Below are 24,365 nucleotides of genomic sequence, written 5' to 3'. Positions count from 1 at the left end.
GGTATGAAGATGTTCCCCACAAGTAAGGAGAGGGAGTTGACGCAATACTAGAAGAGTAACCCAGTCAGATCTCGGTGGAGTGAAGCCGTGCTAGGACCATGCTACCATAGATTGAGTTTCCGCTGCACTTATATATGAAATAGTCACTACGACTAATCTGACCGTTCCGACCTCAACGCATGCATTGTTGAGACGTGGAGCCTTATAAGTCGATGTTGTAAAGTTGTGTAGATCAATAAAGCACTCTTTTATCTGATAGTTTGTACACTGTTACCCGTGAATTGTAAAAACACGTGCCAGATTGATTTTCTAGGCTAGCATGTGCGACCGCCCATCTGAATACAATGGCAATTCATTGTACTCAAACGGGTTGCCACAGGGCTATCGTGCCATGGTCGTGCACACTATTTCATGTGCACATCAGTTTCGAAAACGAATTACACTTCCAATTCAGTTTTGTATCTTGTACTCCCTAAGCTTGCAAAAACGTCTTATATCGTGGGACGGAGAAGTATCTTGCAAGACTTTAAATTCAAGTTTAACCCATTTTATGTACAACTTGAGAAACAAAAGGGGAATTCAATACTTAAATCAAATTGGGCCATGGATTTTCGGAAGTCCTATTATGATCACGAGAAATACTTAATTTAAATGCTCCCCGATGAAAAGTAAAATAAAATAAAATAGTAAAAAAATAAAAAAAATGATTTTTTTGGTAATCTTTGACAAATGTTTTGTATGCTTGTCAAATTTCAGCATGAAATGACATTCGTGGAAGGGTAGCAAAAAAACCAGCACTCTAAAATGTTTTTGAAACTAAGCATTTCTGGAACATCGATTTTGTTCTTTGCCACGAATGACAATTCGTGCTGAAATTTTGCAAAAGCATGCAAAACATTTGTCAAAGTTTAGCATAAAAAATTCAAAATTTGTTTACTATTTTTTTTCAATTTTACTGTTCATCAAGAAGTATTTTGAGCCCGTGAGCAAATACTCCACGTCCCAAGGATTTGTCTTAATATACATATTCATGTCAATATTAGATTTGTCTATATTTTTGCTTCTTAAACTTTTCTTCAAATTTGAATTGTACAGTATGATAGATATATGGGTCAATATCACAAATTTGGAGTAATACAAAAATCACATGTTTTGAACAGCCCATGCGTGTGGGAGTACCATTGGATAAGAGTGCCGGTCGCGCGACGCATGTGGCACACGCGGCCGCCGCGAGCGTAGAGGGAGTAGCGCGAATTCGGAAACGCGACGCAACACGCAGCTGCCGATCAGTCGACTCGACTCGACTCGTTACTGGCCTCTGCTCGCCCATACGGCACTGCCACCGCGCCATTAACTGCGCGCATTCAAGCCACCCCGCTGCGCTCCAACTAACCTCCCCAGCTCCACGCCTTAAATGCGCGCCTCCCCTCGTCCCGATCCCCTTTCCTTCAAGCAAGCAAGCAGAGGAGAGGGACCGGGACCGGGAGTGAGAGGAAGTTGAGCTATTTTCTTCGTCGACGCTGGTTTTTGGCCCCTGACTGCTGGTCGAGATGTCGAAGATGGCGGACGAGAAGGTGATTTCGGCGCCGGCGACCGGCGGAGGGGAGGACGGGCTGATCGCAGGGGACCTGTCAGCCGCGGAGGCGCGGGTCCGTCCGTTGGAGACGCTGCTGCGCGCCGCGCCTCTGGGGCTCTGCGTCGCCGCCATGGCCGTTATGCTCCGTGACACGCAGACCAACGAGTACGGCACCGTCTCCTACTCCGACCTCGGCGGATTCAAGTACGTTGCTCCCTCGCATCTTGACTCCTCCGTCCCTGGAGTTCATTAGCCCCGTAATTTCCCCTCTTTGCCGTGCTCCCTCACCAATTCATCTCCCTGTGGTTTTTTGGCACAAAATCGAAGGTACCTGGTTTATGCCAACGGGCTGTGCGCGGCCTACTCCCTGGTATCCGCGTTCTACACTGCCGTGCCGCGGCCGGCGACGCTGTCCCGCTCCTGGATTGTCTTCCTCCTAGACCAGGTTATTCACTGGTTCCTCTCCTCTGCCTTCACGAGTACTATTAATTAGAACAATATTTTGCAGCTTAGCTATGATAATTATGAGCCTTTTTATGTAGCACAGCTAAAATTCAGTCAATTTTCCGATTTTGTTACTACTCCATGCGTGTACAAAATCCATGAGTATACAGTTTGTAGAGCAGAGGATATAGTATATCAGTAGGTTTTATGACTAGAATTATTTTGTAAGACTTTTGATTTGTTCCGGCTAATAACCGCTTTAGAACAGAGGAGTCATCTACTAATTTTCATATAAAGATCCTACTCCGTATAAGATAGTTGGAGTGAGTGTTTATACAGCAGAGAAATTAGGCCATGGTAGAAACAGAAACGCTAGCCCCGGACATAATTTACCTGTCAGTGTTGGTATTGATTTGTCCACCCTCAAACGACTTCGATCACCAGATCCTAGCTTCCCTGTACTGTAGAACTTGCACAGTGACGGGAAACAGGTGGCCATTTATTCATGCTAATTAACCCGCAAGATGCGTGGATGGATGCAGGTGTTCACGTACCTGATCCTGGCGGCCGGCGCGGCGTCGGCAGAGCTGCTCTACCTGGCGTACAACGGCGACAAGGAGGTGACGTGGAGCGAGGCGTGCGGCGTGTTCGGCGGCTTCTGCAGGCAGGCCCGAACGTCGGTGGCCATCACCTTCGGCTCCGTCGTCTGCTACATCCTCCTCTCCCTCATCTCGTCCTACCGCCTCTTCAGCGCCTACGACGCACCCATGCCCTCGCTCGGCAACAAGGGCGTCGAGATCGCTGCCTTCCCGCGCTGAGCCGAGAGGATCCCTGGCTGCTCTGGCTTGGCTACTCGATGACGGGTCAAAACTCAAAACACGTACGTACGTAGTAGTATCGCTGTGTGTGTAGGCGAACGAAATAATCTGTAAGGGCTCATAGTTAATTTCAAGCTACATATAGTGCATCTGCCTCTCTTCTTTTTACTTGATTCTATATACACTGTACTAGCTTTGAATCTTCTGCTGTGAGGCTGTGGTGGATTAATTGATGCGTTCCAAAAATGCGAACCTAGTTCCGTTGCAGGCACCCAGGTGATCTATGTACCTACGATGAGCTTCCTCATTTAAGGAGTTCAGTTGCTTGTAAGGTGCTTGAAGCAAAGCAAAATCAATACTCTTTCCGTTCACAAATATAAGATATAAGGTGTTCTAACTTTTTTATCCGTTTATTTGTTCACTCAACTCATTTTAGTTCATATATAGTCTATATCCAGAACATCTTATTTGTCAAAGGAGGGAGTATTTCACAAAATAAATACGGAACTGAGCGTATGAAATCTTTTGTAGAACCTGCATACGCCAGATGACAAGGCCTTGTCGAGGAGTTAAATGCACAAAACCATCACTTGAGTGAAATGCACAAAGCCATCATGTTATGTTTCATGATATTTTGCACCGAACCAAAAATTTTACAATGGCAAAAACACTGAGCCCTTGTCAGATCCCTCGCTGTCCGGCAATACTGACGTCGTGCCGTTAACGGCTCTGTCTGAAGCGACTGCGACTGAGCTGACCAAACCCGAACGCTTCCTCACTCCCCTCCCTTCCTCTCCCTCTCCTCTCTCTCTCTCGCGGGGCATGGCCGCGGTGGTGGCTGCGGATCCATCGGCGAGGGAATGGTGGGGACAAGGCGTGGCGGACATAGCTGGTCACCGTGGCTGGATGGCATGGCAGGGGCACCCACGGCGAGGAGAAAGATTGTTGCGGCCACATCATATTCATTTCAGAGTATTTCATGGTCGCCATTACCGGTGGCGCCAGATGTCGCCGACACCCGCTCGTGGTGGTCGAGCCCCTAGGTGAGCTGCCCGCCTCTCTCTATTAGCAAATTTCGTTGGTGGAATTCTAAGGTTCCAGATTTTGAAACTAGGGTTTGCTGGAATTCTAGCAAATTTCGTTGCTGGAACTAGTTAATTGAATCTTGCTGTTGTTGTTTGTGACTAAATGTTCATGTCTTGTTTGACTGAATTTTAGGACTCTGAATTAACTAAATATTGATGTCATGTTTGACTGAATTTTAGGACTCTGAATTAACTCAAACCTGTGCTTTTTTTACTGAATTTTAGGGTTCTGAAATAGAGTTTCAGTTTGGACTACTCACCTAACTAGGTTCCTTCAAATGGTTAATTATTCTAGGATTAGTTTCTTTACTAATTGATAGATGTAGTTTGCATTTGAATTATCCTTATGCATTGAATGCAACTGACAATAAATGCCACTACTGAAATTTACAGGGTGTTGTGCAGTGGGTACATGAGTTAAATTTGGGTTTAGTGATGCAGTGGACAAGTTGACCACAGAAGGAGTGAGTCATTGTACATGGTTTTAAGTGATTTTGGCTGATGTGAAGTGTTAGTTGGTGTGCTTAATTTAATGTTCAAAATTGTTTCAAAGTTGTGTTGATTAAAGGTTGCGAGTGTACCTAACTAGGAGAGGACTTGCAATATTCAGACTTACAATGTTCAGATTTTATTTAATCAAACTACACTACAAAATAGAAGAATTCTATGTTTCATAACATTTTATCTTTGCATTGACACTCAGAGCACACCTATAGTTCCATAGTAAGCTGACTGAAGAAAGTCTAGACCTGTTCTTTGCATTGAAACCTAAGCACCAAAGTTTGAGACTTAGATAATATGAGCACCAAAGTTTGACATTTACAATGGATAATATGAGCAATGCCATTCAGATAATATGAGCATAAACATTCAGATAATATGAGCACAAACATTCAGATAAATAGATAGATGTCATAGATAGATGAGTTCTCTAGATAGATAGATACCATAGCACCATTCAGATAGAAAGCACACATAGTTTTTTAGACACAAGCAAACTATTAAGTTCACAAACTAATTGTACCCATGTATTGGTTCAGATCTTGCTGCAGAAACTAACTAAGACCTAGGTGTTGCATCAAACTCACTTTTGTTGCAGCTTCAGCAGACGGAGTGACCGACGAACTGCCCCCATGATGCGGAGCTGCTGCTTCTTCCTCCTAGTGCTTGTGCCAATCACCACCTCCATCTGCTGTTGCTCCACCTGCTGCTCCATCTATTGCTGCTCCACTTGTTGCTCCATCTACGACGGCTCCATCTCCACCAGAGCGACGGGCAGCACTGGCACCACTCAATCGAGCTCGTGGTCCATGTGGAGTTGGTCGCGGTTCTGGTACATGTACCGACGTGAACGCTGGAATGGATCCAGGGAATCCCTGGCCTGCTCCACCGCGCAGACCTAGTTCTCAATGAGTAAGCGGCGGAGGTCTGGCAGTCTTGACCTCTCCTCATGTGTGGCGCAGGCCCTCACCATGCGCACATGATTCTTCAGGATTGCAATGCTGTTGTACCAGGTGCTCACCCCGCGCGTGTAGTAGAGCTTTGTGTTCTCGTTGTCGAAGATCTCTGCAGAGCTTGGTTCCATGTCATTGGTGTACCTTACTACCAAGCTCTACGAAGCTCTGTAGAGATCTTCAACAACGAGAACACAAAGCTCTACTACAAGCTCTAACATGACCGTCCTTTTTTCAGCGCTTGAGATGAAGCTATTGGGTTGGGCCGCCACATTCGCTTATTTCTATTTACTAGGCTAGGCTGGTTCGCAAGCTGGGCCGGCGCGTTCGTTCTGCTCGTACGATTCTTCTAAAAAACCAAGCGACAGTTCGATCGATTGACTGCGCCCATTTGGTTTCTCTAGAAAACCACAGTCTCCACACAAACACTACATTCATTCACCCTCCTCGCACAAATAACCACCACTCCACCAGCCTCTCCATCCAACTTCCCTCTTTCACAGAAACCAAAGAAAACCTCTATCGTGCCATGTTATTGATGTGTACCTTACTAATGCTCGTAGTAGCGCCTGGGTATTTGATACTGGTACTGTTGCTCATATTTGCAACTCGAAACAGGGGCTACAGATTAAACGAAGATTGGCTAAGGACGAGGTGACGATGCGCGTGGGAAATGGTTCCAAAGTCGATGTGATCGCCATCGGCATGCTACCTCTACATCTACCTTCGGGATTAGTTTTAGACCTGAATAATTGTTATTTGGTGCCAACGTTAAGCATGAACATTATATCTGGATCTTGTTTGATGTGAGACGATTATTCATTTAAATCAGAGAATAATGGTTGTTCTATTTATATGAGTAATATCTTTTGTGGTCAAGCACCCTTGATGAGTGGTCTATTTTTATTGAATCTCGATTGTAGTGAAACACATATTCATAATATTGAAGCCAAAAGATACAAGTTTAATAATGATAGTGCAACTTATTTGTGGCACCGCCGTTTAGGTCATATTGGTGTAAAGAATATGAAGAAACTCCATGCTGATGGGCTTTTGGAATCACTTGATGCTTGCGAACCATGCCTCATGGGCAAGATGACTAAGACTCTGTTCTCCGGAACAATGGAGCGAGCAACTAACTTGTTGGAAATAATACATACTGATGTATGTGGTCCGATGAGTGTTGAGGCTCGCGGCGGGTATCGTTATTTTCTGACATTCACAGATGATTTGAGCAGATATGGGTATATCTACTTAATGAAACATAAGTTTGAAACATTTGAAAAGTTCAAAGAATTTCAGAGTGAAGTAGAAAATCATCGTAACAAGAAAATAAAGTTTCTATGATCTGATCGTGGAGGAGAATATTTGAATTATGTGTTTGGTCTTCATTTGAAACAATATGGAATAGTTTCACAACTCACGCCACCTGAAACACCACAATGTAATGGTGTGTCCGAACGTCTTAATCGTACTTTATTAGATAGGGTGCGATCTATGATGTCTCTTACTGATTTACCGCTATCGTTTTGGGGTTATGCTTTAGAGACGGCTGCATTCATGTTAAATAGGGCACCATCTAAATCTGTTGAGACGACACCATTTGAACTGTGGTTTGGCAAGAAACCCATGTTGGCATTTCTTAAAGTTTGGGGCTGCGATGCTTATGTGAAAAAGCTTCAACCTGATAAGATCGAACCCAAATCAGAGAAATGTGTCTTCATAGGACACCCAAAGGAGACTGTTGGGTACACCTTCTATCACAGATCCGAAGGCAAGATATTTGTTGCTAAGAATGGATGCTTTCTAGAGAAGGAGTTTCTCTCGAAAGAAGTGAGTGGGAGGAAAGTAGAACTTGATGAGGTAATTGTACCTTCTCCCGAATTGGAAAGTAGTTCATCACAGGAATCATTTCCAGTGATTCCGACACCAATCAGTGAGGAAGCTAATGATGATAATCATGAAACTTCAGATCAAGTTACTACTGAACCTCGTATGTCAACCAGAGTAAGATCCGCACCAGAGTGGTATGGTAATCCTGTTCTGGAAGTCATATTACTTGACCATGACGAACCTACGAACTATGAGGAAGCGATGATGAGCCCAGATTCCGCGAAATGGCTTGAGGCCATGAAATCTAAGATGGGATCCATGTATGAGAACAAAGTGTGGACTTTGGTTGACTTGCCCAATGATCGGCCAGCCATAGAGAATAAATGAATCTTCAAGAAGAAGACTGACGCTGACGGTAATGTTACTATCTACAAAGCTCGACTTGTTGCGAAAGGTTTTCGACAAGTTCAAGGAGTTGACTATGATGAGACCTTCTCACCCATAGCGATGCTTAGATCAGTCCGAATCATGTTAGCAATTGCCGCATTTTATGATTATGAAATTTGCCAAATGGATGTCAAAACTGCATTCCTTAATGGATATCTTAAAGAAGAGCTGTATATGATGCAACCAAAAGGTTTTGTCGATCCTAAAAGTGCTAACAAAGTGTGCAAGCTCCAGCAATCCATTTATGGACTGGTGCAAGCCTCTCGGAGTTGGAATATACGCTTTGATAGTGTGATCAAAGCATATGGTTTTATAGAGACTTTTGGAGAAGCCTGTATTTACAAGAAAGTGAGTGGGAGCTCTATAGCATTTCTGATATTATATGTGGATGGCATATTATTGATCGAAAATGATACTGAATTTCTGAATAGCATAAAAGGATATTTAAAGGAAAAAAAGTCAATGAAAGACCCCGGTGAAGTTGCTTATATATTAGGCATCAAGATCTATAGAGATAGACTTAACTGGACTTTCACAAAGCACATACCTTGTTAAAGTTTTTGAAGAAGTTCAGAATGGATCAGTCAAAGAAAGGGTTCTTGCTTGTGTTACAAGGTGTGAAGTTGAGTCAGACTCAATGCCCGACCACTACAGAAGATAGAGAGAAAATGAAAGTCATTCCCTATGCCTCAGCCATAGGTTCTATCATGTATGCAATGCTGTGTACCAGACCTGATGTGTGCCTTGCTATTAGTTTAGCAGGGAGGTACCGAAGTAATCCAGGAGTGGATCAGTAGACAGCGGTCAAGAACATCCTGAAATACCTGAAAGGACTAAGGATATGTTTCTAGTTTATGGAGGTGACAATATCTCGTCGTAAACGGTTACGTCTATGCAAGCTTTGACACTGATCTGGATGACTCTAAGTCACAAACCGGATAAATATTTATATCGAATGGTGGAGCTGTCACTTGGTGCAGTTCCAAGCAGAGCGTCGTGGTAGGATCTACGTGTGAAGCGGAGTACATAGCTGCTTCGGAACCAGCAAATGAAGGAGTCTGGATGAAGGAGTTCATATCCGATCTAGGTGTCACACCTAGTGCATCAGGTCCAATGAAAATCTTTTGTGACAATACTGGAGCAATTTCCTTAGCGAAGGAATCCAGATTTCACAAGAGAACCAAACACATCAAGAGACGCTTCAATTCCATCTGCGATCAAGTCAAGGAGGGAGACATAGAGATTTGCAAGATACATATAGATCTAAATGTTGCAGACCCATTGACTAAGCCTCTCTCACGAGCAAAAGATGATCAGTACCAAGACTCCATGGGTGTTAGAATCATCACTATGTAATCTAGATTATTAACTCTAGTGCAAGTGGGAGACTGAAGGAAATATGCCCTAGAGGCAATAATAAAGTTGTTATTTATATTTCCTTATATCATAATAAATGTTTATTATTCATGCTAGAATTGTATTAACCGGAAACTTAGTACATGTGTGAATATATAGACAAATAGAGTGCCCTAGTATGCCTCTACTAGACTAGCTCGTTAATCAAAGATGGTTAAGTTTCCTGACCATAGACATGTGTTGTCATTTGATGAACGGGATCACATCATTAGAGAATGATGTGATGGACAAGACCCATCCGTTAGCTTAGCATTATGATCGTTTAGTTTTATTGCTATTGCTTTCTTCATGACTTATACATGTTCCTCTGACTATGAGATTATGCAACTCCCGAATATCGGAGGAATACCTTGTGTGCTATCAAACATCACAATGTAACTGGGTGATTATAAAGATGCTCTACAGGTGTCTCCAATGATGTTTGTTGAGTTGACATAGATCGAGATTAGGATTTGTCACTCCGTGTATCGGAGAGGTATCTCTGGGCCCTCTCGGTAATGCTCATCACTATAAGCCTTGCCAGCAATGTGACTAATGAGTTAGTTACGGGATGATGCATTATGGAACTAGTAAAGAGACTTAATGGTGACGAGATTGAACTAGGTATAAAGATACCAACGTTTGAATCTCGGGCAAGTAACATACCGATGACAAAGGGAACAACGTATGTTGTTATGCGGTTTGACCGATAAAGATCTTGTAGAATATGTAGGAGCCAATATGAGCATCCAGGTTCCGCTATTGGTTATTGAACGGATATGTGTCTCGATCATGTCTACATAGTTCTCGAACCCGTAGGGTCCGCACACCTAACGTTCGATGATGATTTGTATTATGAGTTATGTGTTTTGATGAACCGAAGTTTGTTCGGAGTCCCGGATGAGATCACGGACATGACGAGGAGTCTTGAAATGGACGAGACATAAAGATTGATATATTGGAAGGTTATGTTTGGACACCAGAATGGTTTCAGAAAGGTTCGGACATTTTCCAGAGTACCGGGAGGTTACCGGAACCCCCTGGGGGTTAATGGGCCTTCATGGGCCCTTGAGGAGAGAGGAGGTAGGCGACCAAGTGGAGGCGCACGCCCCCTAATCCCAAACTGAATTGTACTAGGGTTTGGGGGGTGGGGGCGATCCCCCTTTCCTTCTTCTCCTCGTTCTCTTTCCCCCCTTCCCCCTTCTTCGAAAAGGAAAGGAGGGGGCCGAATCCTACTTGGACCGGGAGTCCAAGTAGGACTCCCCCCTTGGTGCGCCCCTCCTTGGGCCGGCCACCTCTCCTCCCCCCTTTATATACGTGGGAGGGGGGCACCCCAAAGGCACACCAAGTCTTCTCTTAGCCATGTGCGATGCCCCCTCCACAGTTACACACCTAGGTCATATCGTCGTAGTGCTTAGGTGAGCCGGTAACATCATCATCACCGTCGCCACACCGTCGTGCTGACGGAACTCTCCCTCATCCTCAACCAGATCAAGAGCTCGAGGGACGCCATCAAGCTGAATGTGTGCTGAACGCGGAGGTGTCGTACGTTCGGTGCTTGCATCGGTTGGATCGTGATGATATTCGACTACATCAACCGCGTTACTAATCGCTTCCGCTTTCGGTGTACGAGGGTACATGGACACACTCTCCCTGCTCGTTGCTATGCTTCTCCTAGATAGATCTTGTGTGATCGTTGGAATCTTTTTTGAAATACTACGTGACCCAACAGATCAGGCATCGGGATCTAGTGAGGATGTGAGCGAGGTAGAGGCCATAATGAATTAACTTGGCCTAAGGGAGGAAGACCTAGATGATGTGGTCTTCGTGCAGGGGGTGGTGCCGCCAACATAAACCTCTCAGTGGATGGCTTTAGCAAGAGTTCATATGATCAAACCCTTCACCCAGTTTTGGTCCTTCGAAAACACTTAAACTGCTTGCGACCTCGCTCAGGGCATCAAGATCTGGCCTCTAGAGGAAAATTTGTTCATCTTACAATATTCTTTTCATGGTGATTAGGAAATAGTGATGGTGGGATGCCCTTGGACCCTCCGAAGCAATGTAGTTTTGTTGGCTTCCTATGATGACTTCACTAAGCCTTCGTTGATCAAGCTTGTGCCATTGAAATTTGGATTCAGATCCATGATGTGTTAGATGGATGTGCCCCCCTTCTGAAATCGTTCATGGGGAAAGTGGGAGAATTATCTATGTAGAACCATCATCACATCACTTCAGGGGCTTATTCTTCAGAGTCTGCGTCAAGATCAATGTCAACAAACCACTCAAGAATGACGACTCTCTGGTGAGGGATACCAAATGCTAGATATTTCGTGTAAAATACGAAAGACTTACATATTGGCGCACCATTTTGCAGGAATCTTGGGCATGTTCATAAGAAGCATGGTGATGGTGTGTCCATCCATCATAGGGTTTGGTCTTGAGGAACCTCAGTGTCACCTCATTCATGTGTGTTGACCGAGGACAGGGTCCTGTTAGAAGACATCGGGGTGGATCATTCCGTGGAAGGGGTGCAATGCTAGGGTGCTGAAGTGGTCAAAATGGGAGAACACTGGTGCTAATATGGATGATGTTGATCTAAAAAGGAAGAGATGTTCAACCAAGGTTATTGGTCCAGCTCGGCAGGGGACCCAAGCTATTGGGGCCAGAAACCAAACTCTTGCAGTTCCAACGCCTCTTCTGCCGCTAAGCCCTTCCCTAAACAGTGATCCAAACACTCCAAGATAGTCATAAACTCAGAGAATAACAGAAGCAGGAATTTGGAGGAAAAACAAATGCACTAATGTGTGGTCGGCAGGATCTCTCAAGGAGTACAGCTGGATAGAATGAATATTCTGATGTGGAACAGTCATGGTGTGGGCCATCAAGCGACATTTCGAGAGCTTCGCGATTTCATGAGAAAGGTAGCCCCATCCATGCTAGGAATTGTTGAAACACAAATTAGTAAAGCATTGGCCAAACTTTTATCCCCTTCTCTGGGTTTGATAGTAGTTTTGCCGTTAGTAGCTCTGGTAGGAGCGGTATTCTCGGTTTGTATTGAAACAATTCAGTAAAGCTAGAAGTTTTGTGTTATTCTGAGTACCACATAGATGCAAAGATTGAGGATGTTGGATCTAAACCTTAGCACCTTACTCTTGTGTATGGTGATGCTCAAGTTCTAGAGAGGTATAATGTAACGCCCCGGACGCACCATTTTGCAGGAATCTTGGGCATGTTCATAAGAAGCATGGTGATGGTGTGTCCATCCATCATAGGGTTTGGTCTTGAGGAACCTCAGTGTCACCTCATTCATGTGTGTTTACCGAGGACAGGGTCCTGTTAGAAGACATCGGGGTGGATCATTCCGTGGAAGGGGTGCAATGCTAGGGTGCTGAAGTGGTCAAAATGGGAGAACACTGGTGCTAATATGGATGATGTTGATCTAAAAAGGAAGAGATGTTCAACCAAGGTTATTGGTCCAGCTCGGCAGGGGACCCAAGCTATTGGGGCCAGAAACCAAACTCTTGTAGTTCCAACGCCTCTTCTGCCGCTAAGCCCTTCCCTAAATAGTGATCCAAACACTCCAAGATAGTCGTAAACTCAGAGAATAACAGAAGCAGGAATTTGGAGGAAAAACAAATGCACTAATGTGTGGTCGGCAGGATCTCTCAAGGAGTACAGCTGGATAGAATGAATATTCTGATGTGGAACAGTCATGGTGTGGGCCATCAAGCGACATTTCGAGAGCTTCGCGATTTCATGAGAAAGGTAGCCCCATCCATGCTAGGAATTGTTGAAACACAAATTAGTAAAGCATTGGCCAAACTTTTATCCCCTTCTCTGGGTTTGATAGTAGTTTTGCCGTTAGTAGCTCTGGTAGGAGCGGTATTCTCGGTTTGTATTGAAACAATTCAGTAAAGCTAGAAGTTTTGTGTTATTTTGAGTACCACATAGATGCAAAGATTGAGGATGTTGGATCTAAACCTTAGCACCTTACTCTTGTGTATGGTGATGCTCAAGTTCTAGAGAGGTATAATGTAACGCCCCGGACACACCCGCCGGTGGTCGTTACTCCTGGCGGGATCTAGACTGGCCCCATAGATCAATACTAGTCTTTTCTGCGCACTTTGTCCTCACTCGTGCGCACCCGGGAGTAACTTCCCGGTCGGTCACCCATCCTGAAACTACTCCAAGCTGAGCACACTTAACTTTGGAGTTCTGTCAGAATGGGCTCCCGGAAAAGAAGGAATTCCTTATTGATATGAGTAGTCTATCATCCCTAATAAGCCAGGCTATCACATACACCCCCACTCAAAGGAACCGACGTCCTCGTCGGGCCATAGGAACGTTCCCTCTTGGCACAAACGGTTGTGCTTCCAGTCCAGTACATGTGCCATGCCGGGTGCCACGACGGGTCACAAATGTCATGAACAACATGACCGCGCACCTGTCCGCAACCATCCGTGTAACCGCGAGGGTCGACTCTGATACCAACTTTTAACGCCCCGGACACACCCGCCGGTGGTCGTTACTCTTGGCGGGATCTAGACTGGCCCCACAGATCAATACTAGTCTTTTCTGCGCACTTTGTCCTCACTCGTGCGCACCCGGGAGTAACTTCCCGGTCGGTCACCCATCCTGAAACTACTCCAAGATGAGCACACTTAACTTTGGAGTTCTTTCAGAATGGGCTCCCGGAAAAGAAGGAATTCCTTATTGATATGAGTAGTCTATCATCCCTAATAAGCCAGGCTATCACATATAAGAACTAGGATGGTAACAAAGGTCTCGCCTCAATTAGCAATCTTCCTTGTGTTGCCCTCAACGATCCAATGAAGTTTACAATCATGGTGAGTATGAAGCAGCCGACAAAAATAGTTAGGTGCAAATGGATGACCTTTTAGAGAAACGGTGTATGATTATGCTTTCCAAGACCTTGGTTATAGATTAAAAAATTGCACTTTTGAAAACAAGGTGGTAAGCGATACATAAAATCGTATGCAGCTTGACATGGCCTTGATGACCCTAGACTAGAGTTGCAGAGCATGTTATTTTGTATGGAGTGATGACATGCTCTAGCCATTCTATCATCCAATGATGTCTTGATGAAGCTGACACCAGAATCTTCACCACCCCCACTCGACCATTTCAGTATGAAGCTATGTGGGGGTCACATCCCGAGCTAAGGAAGGTTGTAATCGGTGCATGGAAAGGTTGGAAAAAGCTATAGGCATAGGTGAGGCAGTTGGCCATTACCTAGATCCTAGGCGACGCTTAAGCACCCAAATCGTGGCTTAGGTGGTTTTGCTATTTTGAATGCCGAGGGCGGTTTTGGGTATTATATGTGCATAGAATTAAGTTTAGTAACATGTAAATGAGTAAATTATCACCTACTTCCATCAAAATATGACCTGTTAGGCCTACCAGTGTAATATGGTACAATTTTTCACTGGAATGGACATTTCCTTGCTTGCACTGCCTAGACTACTATTTACACCCTAGGCAAGGCATTGTGCCATAACTTGCACCTAAGCGCCTCCTAGGGGTCGCCTTTTCGAACGAAGAGCCATGGCACCTAGTGTGACTCTATTGTCTTGATGTTAAAGGGAAGTTCCAAGCTCTCATGCGATCTTGGGCAGTGGGAAATAAATTCTTTTGAAAGTGTTAGAAAAAATATTATGGAACTTAAATCAGTATTGGAATGTCTCCAAAGCCTCCTCGACCAAGTTGGTCAAGATCATTTGGAGATAAAGATCAATGATAATTTGCTGGAGATGTATGATCACGAAGAAACCACGTGGAAGCAAAGATCCTAAGTTGAATGGCTAGTTGCAGGGGACTAGAACACACATTTCTTCCACCAAAGGACTAATATGAGAAGACATAGAAGCAAAATTAAGAGCGTTTTGAACTCCGATGGGGAGATAATTGATGATCTTACCCAGATGGATGTGGTGGCAACAAAATTTTAAGGTAGTCTCTTTACTTTTGAGGGATGTCGGGGATGGAAAGGGTTCTTGATATTGTCCCATGTATGAGTACCATTTTAATTTAACTGTGCAGACAAGAAGAGTTCAAGAGTGCTTGATTCCAGGTGTTTCCTCTTAAAGCTCCTATCCTAGAAGGGTTCCCATAAAAAAGTCCAACACCATTGGGATGTATGCGGGGAGGATGTCACCAATGTCCTCAGATTATTTAGGGCACCAAGAGTGTGGTGATTATAAATAACACCATCTTGATGTTATTTCCCAAGGTATCCAATCCATCTAGCCTCTCTCAATTCCATCTGCTAACTTGTGTAATGTGTAATACAAGGTTTATTCCAAGGTTTTGGCGAATCGTATGAAGAAAAATCTTCCATAAATAACTTTATAAAAGAGTAACCGGCGTTTGCTCATGGGCAACTAATTATTGAAAATATCATACCTGCTTATGAATGCCTACATTTTATGAATAGGACGAGCCAATGAAGCATATGTTTTGTGCTCTGAAGTTGGAAATGACATCATATGACCGAGTTGAATGGTCCTAACTTCAGAAAATTATGAATAAATTTGCCTTGTCTCATCAGTGGAATAATGTGGTTATGAACATGGTGAGATCAGTTTCATTTATCACTCATGTTCAATGGGAAGAAGTTAGAAGAATTGAAATCATCAAGGGTATCCAACAAGGTAATGCTCTTTAACCTATCTCTTTTTAATGGCACTAGAGTGCCTTTGGTGTCTATTAAATATAGTGCTCAGTCATCGCAGCTTAGTAACTTCAAGTGGCTCTATCGGCCCCTTCGATGAATTACTTACTTTCTGCTAATGAAAGTCTTCTATTTTTTAAAGCAAGCCAAGAAGGTGGAAGAAAAACCAAACTTCGTTGACAGTGCGGAAAACCATAAGTGCCCTCGGTAGGGTGGAAAGCATAGATGAAAGTACCATAAGGGAGTTCGCATGTGGGGTCTACCCAGGTTCGGGCCCTCATGGCTGAGGTAATACCCTATGTCCTACTTTGTTTTTGATTGATATGGGAGCACCTCGTGTGAGGGGTTACAAGAGGATGACGATGATGACTAGCAAGAAGTTTCTCTAATGGAATAGATCTCTCGAGCTACCCCTAGCCTTGCCTTATAAAGGGGACGGGAGCTAGGGTTTACAAGGTCCTTAACCGACCTCCTCGTTAAGAGCTACTTGACTTACACGCCAATATATTGCTTCGCCTCCAGGGCAACCCCCTGGATTGCATGCTAGAGCAGAGCTGCCACCAGCCCCTTGGGCCTTGAGGCTAGACCAACATTAAGCTTCCCAGTGTGTGGGCTGATGTCTACTATGCAATCTATCTTCTTGTAGACTCGTGTTGGGCCTCCAAGCGCAGATTTTTGTAGGGAAGTAGCAATTTTCCCTCAAGTGGATGACCTAAGGTTTATCAATCCGTGGGAGGTGTAGGATGAAGATGGTCTGTCTCAAATAGCCCTGCAACCAAATAACAAAGAGTCTCTTGTGTCCCCAACACACCCAATACAATGGAAAATTGTATAGGTGCACTAGTTCAGCAAAGAGATGGTGATACAAGTGTAATATGGATAGTATATATAGGTTTTTGTAATCTGAAAATATAAAAACAGCAACGTAGCAAGTAACAAAAGTGAGCAAAATGGTATTGCAATGTCTGAAAACAAGGCCTAGGGTTCATACTTCGATAAGTGCAAAATCTCTCAACAATGGTAACATAATTGGATCATACAACAACCCCTCAACGTGCAACAAAGAATCACCCCAAAGTTTCTACCAGAGAACGTAGGACGAAATCGTGCATCAACCACTATGCATATATTACCCCAATGTCACCTCGGGAATCCGTGAGTTGAGTGCCAAAACATACATCAACTGAACCAATATAATACCCCATTGTCACCACAGGTATCCATATGCAAGACATACATCAAGTGTTCTGAAATCCAGTATTCAATCCAACATAACAAAACCTCAAATAGCAAGACTCAATTCATCACAAGAAGGTAGAGCGGGAAGAACACCATAAGATCCAAATATATTAACGAAGCTCGTGGTACATCAAGATCATGCCAAATCAAGAACACGAGAGAGGGAGATCAAATACATAGCTACTAGTACGTACCCTCAGCCCTGAGGGTGAACTACTCCCTCCTCATCATGGTGGCCGCTGGGATGATGAAGATTGCCTCCGGTAATGATTTCCCCCCTCCGGCAGGGTGCCGAAACGGGGTCCCGATTGGTTTTTCGTGGCCACAGAAGCTTGTGGCGGCGGAACTTGGGGTTTGGGTATTTATAGGAATTTTTGGCGTCAGTCTCATGTCAAGAGGGTGCCCGGGGCCCACAAGCTTGGGAGGTGCGCCCTAGGAGGTGGGCGTGCCCCTAGGCTTGTGGCCTCCTCGGTCACCTCCTGGTCCAGCTTCGGTGTTTCGGGGGTCTCTTTTGGTCCATAAAAAATCACCGTAAATTTTCAGCCCATTCCAAGAACTTCTATTTCTGCACAAAAAACGACACCACGATAGTTCTGCTGAAAGCAGCGTCAGTCCGGGTTAGTTCTAATCAAATCATACCGAAACCATATAAAATTGTTGTAAACATGGCATGAATACTTCATAGATTATAGATACGTTGGAGACGTATCAGCATCCCCAAGCTTAATTCCTACTCGTCCTTGAGTAAGTAAATGATAAAAGAAATAATTTATGAAGTGTGAATGCCAGCATAGTGTATAAATTTGATCGATGATAGTTCCAAACACTTTTTCTAACATCATTATATATCATAAACAATAGCTCGTCTCATAAAACTTCTGATGATCAAGTAACAAGCTATTCACATGTTAAAGCATAGACAATAAACTTTCTTGAAAACTAACAAACTATGTTCTCAGTCATCAAACAATTGCAATTCATCTTATTTTCAGGAAGGGTCTATGTAATAGCTTTGATTTAGCAAATTCCACATACTCAACTATCATATAGTCTTCCATGATTGCTGACACTGAAAGCATATTTTTAGAACAAATAACATCCATCCAACACAGAGAAAGATAGGGTCTTAATGTTTCGCCTCCCAACTTATTTATCATATAGATAATTGTGAACAATAATAATTCATGATCAAATATATTTGAATGGCCATATATGCTTGGATCTTTCGCCACCACATGATACTTGCCAACTAGAGAATAATTGAGGTTGAAATGAGAAGGAATACTACTGACTCTTGCATAAAAGTAAAAGATAGGCCCTTCGAAGAGGGAAGCAGGGATTTGCAGAGGTGCCAGAGCTCGAAGTTTTTAAAACAGAGATGAATATAATTTTGAGAGGTATGCTTTATGATCAATGTAATTACCGAGAGTTCCCAATATCTTCCATGCTAGACACATTATAGGTGGTTCCCAAATAGAAAGGTAAAGTTTTTACTCCCCCTCTACCAACAAACATAAGCCATGGCTAGCCGAATCCTCGGATGCCCTTCATACCAACAACAATTCGGGGGATTTGTGTTTCATTATTATATTTTGATTTTGACTTTGATCAAAGGACCGGGCATCCCAATTACCAGCCACTTTCTCGTGAATGACAAGCAAATAAACACTCATCATCAGAATAACCGACCTAGCGTGGAAGATACTACTCGCCCCTATCACTCATGAGCGATTTGGGCATACAAAATATATTATTATTTGAATATTTAGAGTTTGGCACATGCAAATTTACTTGGAACGACAGGTAAATAGCGCATATAGGTAGGTATGGTGGACTCATATGGAATAACTGTGGGTTTAAGGAAGTGGATGCACAACTAGTATTCCCGCTTAGTACAGGTGAAGGCTAGCAAAAGATCCTAAGCAAGCACCACATATTGGAGGATCCATAACAATATAACTTCTATACAAATATACCCAAACATAACTCATTACATTGCCTTTCTTGTCCAACTTCAACGAATTTTCTCAAGTTTAAAAATAATTAATGCTCCTCACAATCATAGAAGATGTCCAAGATAGTATATTTATATGTGAAATCTCTCTTCCTTCAATACTCTTTCTTGAATTGTTCAAGTGACCAATGTCGTGTTTTCTAACTTTCAATAAATTTTACCATCTATACTTCTTATATGTGAAATCATTACTACCCATGGAATAAGCATATGAAACATATATAATTTCAAATTTATGATATTCAATTCATTCAATCATTTACTCATAGGATATAATTGAAGCACGAGAGTAAATGATAAACTACTATAAAAAGATATAAGTGAAGATCAAATGAGTAGTCAAATAATTAAGTAGCTATGTGAAGACTCTCTCTCATAAAAAAATTAGATCTTAAGTATTTTATTCAAACAACAAGAAAAATAAATAAATTGATATTCCAAGGATAGTAAATATCATGTGAAGAAGCAAAAAACTTAGGCTCAACCAAAACTGACCGATCATTGTTGAAGAAGAAAAGTGGGATGCCAACCGGGGCATCCCCAAGCTTAGATGCTTAAGACTTCTTAAAATATTAACTAGGGATGCCTTGGGAATCCCCAAGATTGAGCTCTTGTGTCTCCTTAGTTCCTACCATATCACAGTTTCCCTAATTCTTAGAAACTTCATCCACACAAAACTCAGCAAAAACTCGTGAGATAAGATAGTACAGATAATTGCAAAACCTTATCATTCTCTACTATAGAAAATCACTAAAAATATTATTAACATTGCATACTAAATGCCTCTTCATATTTAATACTCCGAACCTCAAATAGAATCATTAAACAAGCAAACATATGCAAACAATGCAAACATAACAACAACCCGTCTAAACAGAATAGTCTGTAAAGAATGCAAGAAGATTTATACTTATATAACTCCAAAAATTCTGAAAAATTAACACATTATCGAAAATTTGCTATAGCTTACCTTCAAAAAATTTCAAGATTTTATCATGTTCTGACTATTCACAAATATTCAAGACATAACGACAAACTTTCTGTTTTCAAACAGCAACATATAGACTTGCAAAATAAGCATGGTAAAGACTATACTTGACACTTTTATTGAAATAAAAGATGGAAAACATTATTCTAAATAACAGCAAGTAAATCCTAACAAAATAAAATGACGCTCCAAGCCAAACACATATCATGTGACGAATAAAAATATAGCTCTAAGTAAGATTACCGATAATGTTGAAGATGAAAGAGGGGATGCCTTCCGGGGCATCCCCAAGCTTAGTTGCTTGGGTCTTCCTTGAGTATTACCTTGGGGTGCCTTGGTCATCCCCAATCTTAGGTTCTTGCCACTCTTCATTTTTCTCTTATCGATGTCTCACCCAAAACTTGAAAACTTCAATCACACAAAACTTAACGGAACTTCGTGAGATAGATTAGTATGATAAAAACAAATCATTCACTTTGGTACTGTCAAGATAAGATTCATAATTGTTCTCACACAATGCCTATTGTAAATTATCATTTCCATAATTTATATAACTTAATATAAGCTATGGAAACACTAAAACAAGCAAACTATGCATTGAAAACAGAATTTGTAAAAAGCAGAACAATTTATAAAGATCTGGACAATAACCATACTTCTGTTACTCCAAAAATTCTGAAAAATTAGGAAAATATAGGAAATTTGTATATCAATCATGTGTAAAAAATTCAGATCAAAAGCACGTTTCTGTAAATTTAAAAAATTTCAGAACGGGGCACAAAAGTTTCTATTTTTTTTCATAGAATCAAGTCAACTATCATCCACACTATCCCAAAGCCTTTACTTGGCACTTCATTGAAACAAAATCTATGAATAATGATTACTGAAGTAGCATAATCATGTGAACAAACAAAAACGATAGGTAGAAATATTGGGTTGTCTCCCAACAAGTGCTTTTCTTTCATGCCTTTTTAGCTAGGCATGATGATTTCAATGATGCTCACATAAAAGATAAGAATTGAAACATAATGGGAGCATCATGAAGCATATGACTAGCACTTATAAGTCTAACCCACTTCCTATGCATAGGAATTTTGTGAGATTTTTTTATAGGAACAAGAATCGACTAGCATAGGAAGGAAAAACAAGCATGACTTCAAAACTTTCAACACATCGAGAGGAAACTTGATATTATTGCAATATGTAAGAGCATATGTTCCTCTCTCATAATAATTTTCAGTAGTATCATGAATGAATCCAACAATATAATTATCACATAAAGAATTCGTTTCATGATCCACAAGCATATAATTTTTTTTACTCTCCACATAAGCAAATTTTTTCTCATGAATAATAATGGGAGCAAACTCAACAAAATAACTATCATGTGACACTTGATTGACATACTCATATTGAGAACTAAAATTATGATGACAAGTTCTATGGTTATCATTATTGTTTATAGCATGCATATCATCACAATAATCATCATAGATAGCAACTTTGTTGTCACAATCAATTGAAACCTCTTCCAAAATAGTGGATTCATCACTAAATAAAGTCACGACCTCTCCAAATCCACTTTCATAATTATTGAAATAAGAATCAGCACCCTCCAAAATAGTGGGATCAATACTACCTAGATTTGACACTCTTCCAAAACCACTTTCATCAATATAATCATCATAAATAGGAGGCATGCTTTCATCATAATAAATTTTATCATCAAAACTTGGGGGACTAAAAATATCATCTTCATCAAACATAGCATCCCCAAGCCTCTTTGCATATCACTATCATCATCATATTCAAAGAATTCATGCTAGCAACATTGCAATCATGCTCAACATTCTAATGAATTCTTCTTCTAACAATTGAGCACAATTTTCCTTTCCATCATTTCACGAAAGACATTAAAAAGATGAAGCATATGAGGCAACCTCAATTCCATATTTTTGTAGTTTTGTTTAATAAACCAAACTAGTGATAAAACAAGAAACTAAAAGATTCAATTTCAAGATCTAAAGGTATACCTTCAAGCACTCACCTCCCCGGCAACGACGCCAGAAAAGAGCTTGATGCCTACTACGCAACCTATCTTCTTCACTAGTAGAAAACGGAGCTTTAAAACCGGTTCGTAAGGGCCTTTAGTGTTGGTTCCATAACCGGCACTAATTGGTGGGCACTAAAGGCCCCCCTTTAGTACCGGTTCGGCACGAACCGGCGCTAAAGTGCCACCACGTGGTGTGAGCTCGTGCCCTAGTATGGGGGACCTTTAGTACCGGTTGGTGTTACCAACCGGTACTAAAGGTTTTTTTTTAAAATTTTGGAAATTTTTTTTGATTATTTTTTTTTATTTTTATTTTTTCTGAATTATTTGGTGATTTAGTCTCCAATCACCTCTCTTAACTGCTCAAGTGTGGATCACTCATTCCAAATCATCTAACTTCCCGACCGGTCACCCATCCCTCTCACTACTCCAGCCCGAGCACGCTTAACTTTCGGGTTCTATTCTCCTTCGTTTCCAAGTCTGCACTTGTTGTTTTCCTGACAATAGTAAGATGCCAATCCTATTAACCCTCAGGAGTTTAGCTTGAGCATGAAGTCACACATTTCACTGTTTGAGTTTGAAACTATTATTCTAAAAAACAGTAATTATTTAGTAACACTAATATTTCTTGAATAAGTTTGACCATAGTTTGACCACAGTTTGACCAGATTTGACCAAAATTCAAAAAAGTGAAATAATTATTTAGTAACACTAATATTCTTGAATAATTATGTAGTAACATTAATACTTCTTGAATAAGTAGTTTGACCAGATTTAACAATTTTTTTAAAAAAACTTAAATTTGACCATATTTTTTTTTCCTTTTGGAATTTGAGGATTCTAAAAAATTGCAAACAAGCCGTAGGCAGTCTCCATCGGATGCGGATTTTCGTGCTGAATTTTTTGATATATTATACGTTTTTTCCGACATCGTATGCAAAAGTTATAGGCGTTTTACATTTTCCCTACACTTTTTGCAAAACATGTCCAAATTTAAGTTTTCAAATTTTCCTAACTAGTAGATGTAGTAATATAACTACCTCTCCAAGGATTTTATTTTTTGAAGTTTTTATCATTTTCTTTTGATTATTTCAGAACTGAAATGGCGACAAACCGGTACTATAGGTCAGACCCCTTTAGTACCGGTTCGTGGCACAAACCGGTACTAAAGGTTAGCCCTTTAGTACCGATTTGTGCCACGAACCGGTACTAAAGGTGATCGTGGGGCCCCAACCTGACACCAGCCTGCCATCACCCCTTTATTACCGGTTCGTGGCACGAACCGATACTAAAGGTTCAACACGAACCGGCATTAATGCATAGTCGTTCGAACCGGCACTAATGGTACCATTAGTGCCGGCTCAAATTCAAACCGGCACTAATGTGCTTCACGTTTGACCCTTTTTCTACTAGTGCTTGTAGACTCGTGTTGGGCCTCCAAGCGCAGAGTTTTGTAGGATAGTAGCAACATTCCCTCAAGTGGATGACCTAAGGTTTATCAATCCATGGGAGGCGTAGGATGAAGATGGTCTCTCTCAAACAACCCTGCAACCAAATAACAAAGAGTCCCTTGTGTCTCCAACACACCCAATACAATGGAAAATTGCGTAGGTGCACTAGTTCGGCGAAGAGATGGTGATACAAGTGTAATATGGATAGTAGATATAGGTTTTTGTAATCTAAAAATATAAAAACAACAAGATAGCAAGTAACAAAAGTGAGCAAAAACACTATTGCAATGCTTGAAAACAGGGCCTAGGGTTCATACTTTCACTAGTGCAAAATCTCTCAACAATGGTAACATAATTGGATCATATAACAATCCCTCAATATGCAAAAAAGAATCACTCCAAATGTAACATCCCAAATTTTCAATTCTACGCAACTCAATGACCCACGGAGAGAGTTGGGGATTTCGATATTTTCATATTTGAGTTCTCTCAAATTTTGAGAATAGGATCATTTGATTTTATTTATTTTATCATCAAATATTTCTATTACAAAAATATGAGAGAGGGAATAAAATGACTTTCCCAAAATAAAGAAATATTGAGGATTTAATAATAAAATCAAATAGGATTTTTATTTCGGAGTTTTTCGGTGTTTTATTTGAATTAGGAAAAAAATGCATTTTTTCAAAATTGCATTTAGGCCCCAAATAAATGTTCACTTTGTCGGGCTTGATTTTAGAAGCCCGGGAAAATTTATTTCGGGAAATTTGGAGTCCGTTTAGTATTTATTTTTATTTTTTTCTTCTGCGCGTAATGTTTTAAAAAAAACGCGCCGCGCGCCGACTGGGCCAAGGCCCAGCCGACGGCCCACTCCCCGCCG

At 41.6% G+C, this 24,365-nt stretch overlaps 1 protein-coding gene across 1 annotated transcript; it reads left to right on the top strand.

Moving 5' to 3' along the window:
- Nucleotides 1-1,312: 1,312 nt before the first annotated feature.
- LOC147985335 (CASP-like protein 2A1) lies at nt 1,313-3,067 on the top strand. The gene is made up of 3 exons (XM_087544037.1): nt 1,313-1,780; nt 1,904-2,021; nt 2,563-3,067. Exons 1-3 carry the CDS (start codon nt 1,551-1,553, stop codon nt 2,836-2,838), a joined length of 624 nt encoding a protein of 207 aa, XP_087400163.1. The 5' UTR covers nt 1,313-1,550; the 3' UTR covers nt 2,839-3,067.
- Nucleotides 3,068-24,365: the final 21,298 nt, after the last annotated feature.

Source organism: Triticum urartu, chromosome 2A (assembly GCF_056163025.1).
Source record: "Triticum urartu cultivar PI428250 chromosome 2A, HENAU_Tu73, whole genome shotgun sequence".
Taxonomy (NCBI): Eukaryota; Viridiplantae; Streptophyta; class Magnoliopsida; order Poales; family Poaceae; genus Triticum; species Triticum urartu.
The sequence above is the reverse complement of the archived record's forward strand: the minus strand, read 5'-3'. Positions and strand labels throughout refer to the sequence as shown.

Excerpts from the sequence above, each read along its gene's own strand:
- LOC147985335 (XM_087544037.1), top strand. The coding sequence starts at position 1,551 with ATGTCGAAGATGGCGGACGAGAAGGTGATTTCGGCGCCGGCGACCGGC. Across the intron at positions 1,781-1,903 it reads TCCGACCTCGGCGGATTCAA|GTACCTGGTTTATGCCAACG; the intron begins GTACGTTGCTCC and ends ACAAAATCGAAG. Across the intron at positions 2,022-2,562 it reads TTGTCTTCCTCCTAGACCAG|GTGTTCACGTACCTGATCCT; the intron begins GTTATTCACTGG and ends GGATGGATGCAG.